This window comes from Hylobates moloch, unplaced genomic scaffold, assembly GCF_009828535.3.
Source record: "Hylobates moloch isolate HMO894 unplaced genomic scaffold, HMol_V3 SCAFFOLD_13, whole genome shotgun sequence".
NCBI classification, from domain to species: domain Eukaryota; kingdom Metazoa; phylum Chordata; class Mammalia; order Primates; family Hylobatidae; genus Hylobates; species Hylobates moloch.
The window spans coordinates 36,335,798-36,347,137 of NW_026652288.1; the positions used below are offsets into that span (position 1 = coordinate 36,335,798).

An 11,340-nucleotide genomic window follows, 5' to 3' on the forward strand; every position below is an offset into this window, starting at 1 on the left:
GTAGTCCCAGCTACTCGGAGAGGCTGAGGCAGGAGAATGGCGTGAACCCGGGAGGCGGAGCTTGCAGTGAGCCGAGATCGCACCACTGCACTCCAGCCTGGGTGACAGAGCAAGACTCTGTCTCAAAAAAAAAAAAAAAGAAAGAAATGGGGTTTTGCCATGTTGGCCAGGCTGGTCTTGAACTCCTGAACTCAGGTGATCCACCCGCCTCGGCCTCCCAAAGTTCTGGGATTACAGGCATAAGCCACCATACCTGGCTGGTTTTCTACTTCTTGAGTCATCCACTCCAGTACAGAAGATGGAAGACCTCTGGCTGTTCAAAGACCTCAGGCCCAGAAGAAATTTGAATTTTGAGCACACAACATGGGTTACGAGGGTGAGGGAGTCCAGTCTAGCATAATGGTGAGTAATATGGGTTCTGGAGACAGGCTGCCTTATTTTAAATCCCAAATGTGTGACTTTCCACAAGTAACATCTCCTTGAGCCTCAGTTCCCTCTTTCGCAATGTGGGGATCATGACAGTATTATCTGTCTCATGATGTTGCTATGAGAATTCATGGTGTTATGTCCCTGACACATAACAAGCCCTCAAGTGTTAGTTTAATATTAGTCGTAATATTTTAAGGTTGATAGGAGTTGCTTTTTGTGCCAAGCCTTGCGTTAAAGGATTTCCTACAGTATCACATTGAATCCTCATGGTGTAGCCATCATGATTGCTTTATGTTATACAGAGATAGGTTCATGAAAATACTCATTTTCTAAAGGAGGAAACTGAAGGGCAGACTGGTGAAGTCATTTATGAAAGGAAATATAGATTGTAGGTGCTGGAACTGGAATTCTAACTCAGGTATGATTGACGTAGCCTCAAGTCTTCATCACCTCTCAAGAAAACCAGCTTTCTGCCTGGCATGGTGGCTCACGCTTGTAATCCCAGCACTTTGGGAGGCCGAGGCGGGTGGATCACAGGAGGTCAGGAGTTCCAGACCAGCCTGGCCAACATGGTGAAACCCCATCTCTACTAAAAATACAAAAATTAGCCAGACATGGTGGCAGGCGCCTGTAACCCGAGCTACCTGGGAGGCTGAGGCAGGAGAATGCTTTGGACCCTGGCCGTGAAGGTTGCAGTGAGCTGAGACTGTGACACTGCACTCCAGCCTGGGTGACAGAGTGAGACTCTGTCTCAGAAAAAAAAGAAAAAAAAAAAGTAATGAAATGAAATGACTAAAATGAGGCCTAGAACTAGTAAATGTCTCAGCTAGGCATGTAGTAAAAGGTCTCGACTAGAGACCACTAGGCAGTGGCAGAGCAGGATTCAAATTCAGGGCTATTGTGATGCACCCCCAGACTCTGAGCCTGAGTAACCTGTGGAGCTGGAAGAATACAGCGCCACCTGGTGGTAACTTGTCTGTGTCGCTTCTGGCCTTGAAGAACAGCAACTAACAGCATTTGCTATGTGCCAGCCATTGTTCTAAGTGCTTTACTTAGATTTAATTTTTTTCTTCTTCTTTTTTATTGTATTTTATTTTTTTATTATGCTTTAAGTTCTAGAGTACATGCCCAACGTGCAGGTTTGTTACATATGTATACATGTGCCATGTTGATGGGCTGCGCCCATTAACTCATCATTTACATTAGGTATTTCTCCTAATGCTATCCCTCCCCCATACCCCTACCTCACGACAGTCTCCGCTGTGTGATATTCCGCCTCCCGTGTCCAAGTGTTCTCATTGTTCAATTCCCACCTATGAGTGAGAATATGTGGTGTTTGGTTTTCTGTCCTTGTGATAGTTTGCTGAGAATGATGGTTTCCAGCTTCATCCATGTCCCTACAAAGAACATGAATTCATCATTTTTTATGGCTGCATAGTACTCCATGGTGTATATGTGCCACATTTTCTTAATCCAGTCTATCATTGATGGACATTTGGGTTGGTTTGAAGTCTTTGCTATGGTGAGTAGTGCCGCAATAAACATACGTGTGAATGTGTCTTTATAGCAGCATGATTTATAATCCTTGGGTATATACCCAGTAATGGGATCGTTGGGTCAAATGGTATTTCTGGTTCTGGATCCTTGAGGAATTACTACTCTGTCTTCCACAAAGGTTGAAACAGTTTACACTCCCACCAACAGTGTAAAAGCATTCCTATTTCTCCACATCCTCTCCAGCACCTGTTGTTTCCTGACTTTTTAATGATCGCCATTCTAACTGGTGTGAGATGGTATCTCATTGTGGTTTTGATTTGCATTTCTCTGATGGCCAGTGATGATGAGCATTTTTTCATGTGTCTGTTAGCTGCATAAATGTCTTCTTTTAAGAAGTGTGTGCTCATATCCTTTGCCCAATTTTTGATGGAGTTGTTTGATTTTTACTTGTAAATTTGTTTGAGTTCATTGTAGATTCTGGATACACGGACAGAAGGATGACAAGTAAAAGGATAGATACCTAGATAGATAGATAGATAGATAGATACCTAGATAGATAGATACCTAGATAGATAGATGACAAGTAGATAGATAGATAGATAGATAGATAGATAGATAGATAGATAGATAGATTGAAGGATGGAAAGACTGTGGTGAGCCTGCCTGGGCAGCCAGGGACAGGCTCCAATATATCAGGAAGTGGGTAAGAGATACTGAGACCTGTGGCTGGGGTGAGGAAATCCCTAGTGCTGAAGTGTAGGTGCTGGGAGTGTAAATCTTTTGCATTTTTCTTTAGTAGGTGGGGTAATGACTTATGGAATTTTCAGGCTCACTATAGTGACCAAGAAGTGCCCACACACACACACCCAAAAGGGGACAAGCAACAAAGCACTTTCTTGTTGAATTTCAGAGCCAGTGGGCTGGGAAGGAAGCCAGTCATCCCTCCTTCTGCTCTCAAAGTTCTCTGTTTTGGTGTTTTAGAAACTGGATTCCTCAGGCCTCAACCCAGCTGAGTTGGGGGCTCCCCAAAGCCTCCACTGGCATCTTGATTCCACTGCTTTTCACCTTTTCTGGAGGCTGAGGGAGAGCCCTGACGCCTGCCTGTCTCCTTTGGGAAGCTCTACCTGACTGCAGCCTCTGTTTCCCAGCCTGAGCCCCTCAATCCCTCTGGTTCTGTATGATTCATTCTCTGACCTTCCCTGGGGAAGGGAGGCAGTATTCTGACCTACCCACCCAATTCAGTAGCCATGGAGCTGGGGGAGGTATCTATGAGGCCAGATTGATGGATGGGTGAGAAGAAAGTATTCCTTCCTGATCTCCTCCTCATCCCTCACCCCACCCTCTGGAATCATGACAATTACATAATTACCTCCACCTTACTCCTTCCCACAGGTAGAGAGCCAGAAGGGGAGATATGTGGGCAAAGAGCATGAGTAAGTAAGAAGAGAGCAAGAGAAAAAGGTTCCAGGGGGACAGAAAGCAAGAGAGAGAGAGAGAGAACCAGGGAGAGATGGAGGGAGAGAGAGAGAGAGAGCACCAGGGAGAGATGGGGGAGACAGAGAGAGACGGAGAGAGAGGGAGAGAGAGAGGAAAGAGAAAGGGAGACAAAAAACACCAAGGAGAGATGGAGAGGGGAGGAGAGAGACAGAGAGATGGAGAGAGAGAAAGAGAGATCGAGAGCACCAGTGAGAGCTGGGGGGCGAGAGAGATGAAGAGAGAGAGAGAGAGAGACAGACAGACAGAGAGCACCAGGGAGAGATGGCGAGAGAGAGAGAGACAGAGAAAGAGATGGAGAGAGAGAGATGGAGAGAAAGAGAGACAGATAGCACCGGGGGAGATGGGGGAGAGAGAGAGACAGAGAAAGAAGGACAAAGAGCACCAAGGAGAGAGGGAGGGGAGTGGAAAAAGACAGACAGACTGAGAAAGAGAGAGACCGAGAGCACCAAGGAGAGATGAGGTGTTGAGACAGATGAAGATAGAGAGAGACAGACAGAAAGACAGAGGGCACAAGGCAGAGATGGAGACAGAGAGAGGTGGGGAGAGGAGAGAGAGATGGAGAGAGACAGAGAGAGCACCAAGGAGAGATGGAAAGAAAGGGAGAGACAGAGAGAACCAGGGAGAGACAGAGAGAGAAAGAAAGACAAAGTGCCAGAGAGAGAGAGAAGGGGGAGAGGAAGGGAGGGAAGGAGGGGAAGGAGAGGGAGGGAGGGAAGAAGGTGGGAAGGGATGGAGGGAATAACTGGGACCCAGTGAAACAGGGAGAAGGAACCTGAGAAAGACACAGGACACCGTTAGAGGGAGAAGCAGAGAGAGATGGAAAGAGACACACACAGAGAAAGGAAGAGGTGGACAGCTAGAGAGATGCTCACTCAGAAAGGTGTAAATGCAGATACAGACAGACCCAGAGCCCTGGATAGACCTAGACAAGTGAAAAAGAGAGACTCAGAGGAGAGAGTCAGAGAAGTACAGTGACTGATCTAGAAGTTCAAAGAGTAGGACAGAGAGACACAGGAAAAGAAGAAACAGCCCAATGAAGGAGGCAGAGACTTGCCTGGGGCAGAAACGGAGGGTGGCAGCAGGGTGGAGAAATACCATCCGATCTAAGGGGTGGGTGGCCTGGCCCAGACATGCCAGCTATAGGGGAAACAAGCTCCACACCACCCAGCAGGTACCCTGAGTCCAGCGGAGACAAAGGAGTTAGAAAGAGGCAGAGTAAGAGTTTAAAAGGCGGGTCCGGGGGACCAGAGCATCGGAGGCCCAGAGCCCTTTGGCTCTGCCTAATTTATTGGTTTACAAGCTCTTTGTTCTTAGGGCAGATGGGAGGGCAAGGAAGGGATGAGGAAAAGGATTAATCAATGAAGGAGAACTCGTGAGTCATTCAATAAGATGAATAGCAGTGGCGATTTCTGTGTATTTCTTTGAGCAAAGACGTGTGTCTAAACTACTTAAGATCTTTAACTTATCGGAACTGAAATGGGTGGGAGTGGGTTTCAGGAGAAGCCAAGATGTTTGATTATACTCCACTGCTTCTAGGGAGTGCTATCTCCCTGATCAACCTGTGAAATGCCACTGAGCGGTTATGCTCTCAGGGCATAAAGACGTGAAGGCAATAAGGAGACTTTTCTCCTCAGAGGCCACCCATGGCTCCCCATGGGTGTCTCACACGGGGGAGACCAACTCATCTGGCACTCCAGAAACTCTTTTTCCCACATGTCTCCCTTTTTTTGTCTCTATTAATTTTTTTTTATTAATAACCGCTATTGCTATCATGGCTCTTTCACAGTGTCTGGCTTCTCTCCGAAGGCATCGTCTGCATCTGTAGACTAAAAACAAACAGCATAAACAGACACAAATCAAAATAAAATTTGCAATTGTTGATCCACCTATGGTTTTAATCCACTTTAAAGGATTGGTATTAGAAATGCCGTCAGTGGCTCCAGCAAGAATATCAGCTCCAAGCAACAGGTTGAGATGAGCCTGAGATACCTCAAAAAGTTGTTTTTTCAGTTTAGCAATATCTAGTGTTAAATTATCTTCTTTTCCTTGTAGGTTACATCTAATCGTCTCCCAATGGTGTACAGTGGCATTATAAGAGCTAGGAATAATATAAAAATCAGAAGTATTCCAATCACATTGCTCCAAGTTCATAATCCAATCTGCCATTCAAATTACTGTTTGACGGAGATCATTAATTTGATTTGCCAATTTTTGATCCATTTGGCTTTAGGAATTCCAAAGCTTAGAAGAATTTTTCTGCCAACTATCCACAAAACCCGCAGTTTGAATAGAAGAGTGCAAAGCAACACTAGCAGTAGCAGCAGTAGCTGTGACAGCTATAAGGCCCGTGATCACAGCTATTAAAGTAAATATGAATCATTTTGATCTATTAAGTATTCCTTTTAGTACTTCAGTGATAATATGTATAGAGGCAGAGGCCTCCCAAGGTCTATTGAGGAAAACAGGTATCCAAACTCCTTCTTGGGCCCTAACCAGTAAAACGCTATTATCTTTATTAAAGGTAGAATTAATGCAGGTAAAAAGATGACAGTTGAGGCATGTTATGGTTTGAGAGTCAGGTATGATATTAATTTTTCCCACTGCCAACATAAAAGGAGGTTTAACACAACTCTGCAATGGGACCATCTGATTAGAGGTCATGGCTACAACATTCCTTCCTCCTCTGGATGAGTAGGGCCTTGGTTGTCTGTTGGTTCAGGCATCCAGACACTATCATTAACATAAACCTCCACTGGGGTGTCTAACCATGTAATAGGCCTAATCAGTGGTGGGAATGGAATTTAGGCCCAATAAGTGTAATTTTGATCTGCCTCAGGTACAGGGTGACTCACCACCAAGGAGATTACCACCATCATAGCTACCATTAGATTACTGGTGGTCAGTGGCTTGTTCTGAGACCTCAGGTTCTCTTCTACAATGTGAGCTAGTCTCTTCATCTGCCCCCAGGTCAGAGGAGTTGCTTGGCGAGTTTTACTGGTTTCCATCTGCCTAACAGAGATGTTCATCTGAGCCATCTGATGAACTGGGGGTGCAGAGACGTTCTGAGGTCTTTTCCTCTTCCTTGGATTCTGGCTCATGGCACAACTTAAGATGTCTTGTGGGTACCCACACAGGAAGCTGATTCTCTCCTGGTGAGATACAAGCAAACCCTTAACCCCAACAAGACCCACTGGGTCCTTTTGTTTGGGCCACTTTTTTGGTCATTGATAAAGAGCTATGATCGACACATCTGCTCCTGTGTCGACCACACCCTCAAATTGTTTTCCTTGAATAGTGACCATACAAATAGGTCCATTGTCAGAGATTTGATTTACTCAATAGGCAGGTTTGCCTGCTGAATTTTGATTGCTGACCACACAGACCAAGCAGACAAGGGAATGTCATGGCCCTCTTGTTGTGCTCATTTTAAGTCTGCTCTGAACTTGTCCCAGTCTTTTGCATTCATGGTTCCATATTCCGGGAACCAAGGGGAATACTTTTCTATGAGATGGAACAAAGATGTGAGATTTGGGGTACTCAGAATTGCCCCTCTGTGGCACAATAACTGCTGCACCAGGCTTAAGTAATTAGCAAACTTACTCTCAGCCTGACCGATATTTTCCTGAGGTTACCCTGGAATTCTCCAAGCACACTACTTACCCATAGAGCTTGAAGTGAAAGTATATTCGGATGCCCTTTTTCTGTCATCCTCCTCTTTCCATGCTCTAGCATTCCTTCACCAGATTATTTGTAGAGATTACGGGGAGCCCCACGTTGGGCGCCAGATGTTGGGGAAACCAGCCCCACACCACCCTGCGGGTACTGTGAGTCCAACGGAGACAAAAGAGTTAGAAAGAAAGAGAGTAAGAATTTAAAAGGCGGGTCCGGGGGACCAGAGTATCAGAGGCTTGCTCACGGCCCAGAGCCCTTTGGCTCTGCCTAATTTATTGGCTTACAAGTTCTTTGTTCTTAGGGCAGATGGGAGGGCAAGGAAGGGATGAGGAAAAGGATTAATCAATGAAGGAGAACTCGTGAGTTATTCAATAAGATGGGCAGATTTGCCCTGCTGCTTATGTTCATACAGCCTGCAAACTAGGAATGCTTTTGGCATTTTAAAATGGTTGGGGAAAAAAGACTCTTTTGTGATATATGAAGATAAAACAAAATTCAAATTTCAGCATCCATAAACAGTTTTTCAGGCTCACACACACTTATACATTTACATATTGTCTATGGCTCCTTTCGCAGATCAGTGGCAAAGGTTCAGAGACTATATGGCTGGAAAAATAGAAAATATGTCTTATTTTGTTCTTAACAGCCAGTTGGTTTATGCCCTGTTTAGTGCTGTTAGCATCCTAACTTTTTTTCCTAATTATCAGAGTCAATCGTCCTAATATTTACTAATTCTGGGATTCTAAAACTTTATGGTTCTATGATATAAGCTTCAAATTCACATTGTGACTTGAACTGCAAATACAGACCAGTGGCTGGGGGGTGGATTTAGCACATGCCTGGAGGAAGTCAGACCAGAGAAACCTACCAGAGGAAAAAGGCACAAAGTCTTCATTCTTCTTGAAGCGGCCCTGCTCATCCACAAAGTGCTGGGGATAGAAGGCATCTGGGTAGCGGAAGTGTTTGGGGTCTTTGAGGACAGAGCCAAGCAGGGGAAATACGTCTGTGCCCTGGGGTGAAAATGGGGGCAGTTAGGAGAAATCAGTGTTGGGTTACAGAGGTAGGGAACCAGGGAGATAGAGGAGTGCAGTGGAAGGGAGGCAATGAGGGTGGAACCCCACCTTGGGCAGAAGGTAGCCTCGAAACTGAGTGTCCCGGATGACGTTGTGGGGGACACCCATCGGTACGATGTCTACCAGTCTCTGTATTTCATGGATGACAACATCTGTGTAGGGCATCTTGACCCAGTCATCCACCCTTGGGAGCTGGTGTGGTCCAATCACCTGGTTAATCTCTTCGTGGATCTTAGCTGGAAGGGGCCAGAAAATATAGCGGAGAATGGCACAAAATAAAACAAAACAAAAGCAGGTGTTTTTGTTAGGAAAGCCAGGGCAAATCATGCATTCTAAGCTCCAGCAGAAAGAGAGCTCAGATGCAAGCCATGCATGTTTGGTTGCTTCTTTTTTTTTTTTTTTTTTTTTTGACAGCCTGTCACACAAGCTGGTGTGCAATGGCACGATCTTGGCTCACTGCAACCTCCACCTCCTGGGTTCAAGTGATTCTCTTGCCTCAGCCTCCAGAGTAACTGGGATTACAGGCATCTGCCACTGGCCTGGTTAAGTTTTGTATTTTTAATAGAGACAGGGTTTCACTGTGTTGGTCAAGCTGGTCTCGAACTCCTCACCTCGTGATCCACCCACATCGGCCTCCCAAAGTGCTGGGATTATAGGCGTGAGCCACCACACCAGGCCTGTTTGGTCGCTTCTTTAACTTAACAACTGACACACTGGTGGTGGTCAATTACTCATCAGACATCGGGAGACAGGCAGCTTGGAGTCTTGAACGCTGCCAGGACATTTGGTCTTTACTTAAAAGCACCAAAAAGCCATGGTCCCAGCTTGGCTCTCATACATGGGGTTTTTTATAGAATGGGAAAGAGGCATGCTAGGTGACTAGGACAGGATTGACACAAATGACAAGCGGTTATGTGACTGATTAAGATCACCACTGGTGAAGTTACTCCTCTTTATGCTTTAGGGATGAGTGACTTCACCTTCTGAACTTATGTTTCATCATCTTCAAAATGAGTGTGATGTTTGGACAAGGTCATAGAGTTGTAAACATTACATAAAGTCTGGTATGCAAGGAACTAGGACAGTGCTTGGCACATAGAAGCATCCAATAAATGTTTGATTTTCTTTTCTTTTTCTTTCTTTCTTTTTTTTTTTTTTTTTTTTTTTGAGACAGAGTCTTTCTCTGTACCCCAGGCTGGAGTGCAGTGGTGCAATCTTGGCTCACTGCAACCTCTGCCTCCTGGGATCAAACGATTCTCGTGCCTCAGTCTCCCAAGTAGCTGGGATTACAGGTGTGCGCTACCACACCTGGCTAATTTTTGCATTTTTAGTAGAGAAAGGGTTTCACCATATTGGCCAGGCTGGTCTTGAAGTCCTGGCCTCAAGCAATTTGCCCATCTCTGCCTCCCAAAGTGCTGGGATTACAGGCATGAGCCACTGCACCCAGCCTGATTATTTAGACCAGTGAAAGACAACTCAGACAATGGAGGTGACACTAGAAACGTTTGAGTGGAAGTGTATTAGTGTCTCTCATCTGCACTAGTTTTGAACTGCATTATTAAGGAGAGGGGCCAAAATTGGGAATTTTCCTTAAGCAAGTAGTGAGTTCCTCATTAGTAAGTTACCCAAATGGACCAGAACAGAAGTTTTTGGAGACGGATTCTATTTAACTTTGGCAAGGCGGTTGGCTCAATAATGGCCAGCAAAGATAACCACCTCCAGGTCTCTAAAACCTAATGCCTGGAAGGCTATGTATGTATATAAGGGTAACAAAAACACAAGAGAGACTTTGAAAATGCCAGTAAATTAAGAATCTTGAGACAAAAAGATTAGCCTGGGTTGTCAAGATTGGCCCTCAATATAATATCGTGTGTCTGTATAAGAGAGAGGCAGGAGAATCGGAGTTAGAAAAAAAAAAATGTGAGGCTAGGCGCAGTGGCTCACACCTGTAATTCCAGCACTTTGGGAGGCCAAGGCAGGTGGATTACCTGAGGTCAGGAGTTTGAGACCCGCCTGGCCAACATGGTGAAACCGTGTCTCTACTAAAAATACAAAATTAGCTGGGTGTGGTGGCACACGCCTGTAATCCCAGCTACTCAGGAGGCTAAGGCAGGAGAATCGCTTGAACCCAGGAGGCAGAGGTTGCATGAGCTGAGATCACGCCACTGCACCACAGCCTGGGCAACAGAGGAAGACTCTGTCTCCAAAATAATAAAAAAGAATAAAAGATGCAATGCCAGAAGCAAATAGAGGTTTGAAGAAGCTATGCTGCTGGCTTTGAAGATGGAGGACAGAGTCCTGAACCCAGGATTACAAGGAGTACAGCTTTAACACCCGGAAAAGGCAGAAAATCAGATGGTCCATTGGTGTCAGCTAGTGAAAGCCTGTTTGAACTTCTGAAATTCAGAACAGAAGGAAAATACATTTGTGTTGTTTTAGACGACTAAGTTCCTGGTAATTTGTTACAACATCCCCAGGCCACAGACACCAAGTAGAAGATTAAGTTAAATGACCTCCCAAAGTCGGGGATTTTGTGTTTCCACGTCCTGAAGTTCTAAAGGGTGAAGAGTCATGAGGATTCAGTATCATCATCCATATAAAATAATTAGCACAATGCCTGGCATACAGTAAGCACTCAAGAAAAGCTAGTTGAACTTAATCATTTTTTTATTATTATTACTTAAATGTGTTGATGTTAGAGACTCACATATTTGGGGAAAAGTGGGATAAGGGACACATTATAAAAGTTCCTGAATTCTGTCTAGCTCTACCGATAATTCCATTTGGGCAATTTAAAAAATCCTTCCCGGCTGGGTGCGGTGGCTCACGCCTGTAATCCCAGCACTTTGGGAGGCGGAGGCAGGCAGATCATGAGGTCGGGAGTTGGAGACCAGCCTGGCCAACATGGCAAAACTCCGTCTCTACTAAAAATACAACAATTACCCGGACGTGGTGGCAGGTGCCTGTAATCCCAGCTACTCAGGAGGCTGAGGCAGGAGAATCGCTTGAACCTGGGAGGTGGAGTTTGCAGTGAGCTGAGATCGCGCCATTGCACTCCAGCCTGGGCAACAAGAGCAAGACTCTGTCTCAAAACAAAACAAAACAAAATCCTTCCCTTGCCCTCACCTACACCTTCTGTAAAACAAGATCAGTAGATCTGGGAAGAATTTGT

General features: G+C 45.2%; 1 protein-coding gene across 1 annotated transcript; it reads right to left on the reverse strand.

The window, feature by feature from the left end:
- Positions 1–6,844: 6,844 nt before the first annotated feature.
- LOC116480036 (putative inactive cytochrome P450 2G1) lies at positions 6,845–8,333 on the reverse strand. The gene is made up of 3 exons (XM_058426174.1): positions 8,217–8,333; positions 7,964–8,105; positions 6,845–6,924 (listed from the first exon to the last, which is right to left on the reverse strand). The coding sequence occupies exons 1-3, from the start codon at positions 8,331–8,333 to the stop codon at positions 6,845–6,847; spliced, it is 339 nt and encodes a 112-aa protein (XP_058282157.1).
- Positions 8,334–11,340: the final 3,007 nt, after the last annotated feature.

Bases quoted from the DNA above. Each gene is read 5' to 3' on its own strand.
- LOC116480036 (XM_058426174.1), bottom strand. From the start codon at position 8,333: ATGCCCTACACAGATGTTGTCATCCATGAAATACAGAGACTGGTAGAC. The intron at 8,106-8,216 runs GTGGGGTTCCAC...TTTTCACCCCAG, and splicing joins GAGGCTACCTTCTGCCCAAG to GGCACAGACGTATTTCCCCT. The intron at 6,925-7,963 runs GTAGGTTTCTCT...TCCATCTCATAG, and splicing joins CTTTGTGCCTTTTTCCTCTG to AAAAGTATTCCCCTTGGTTC.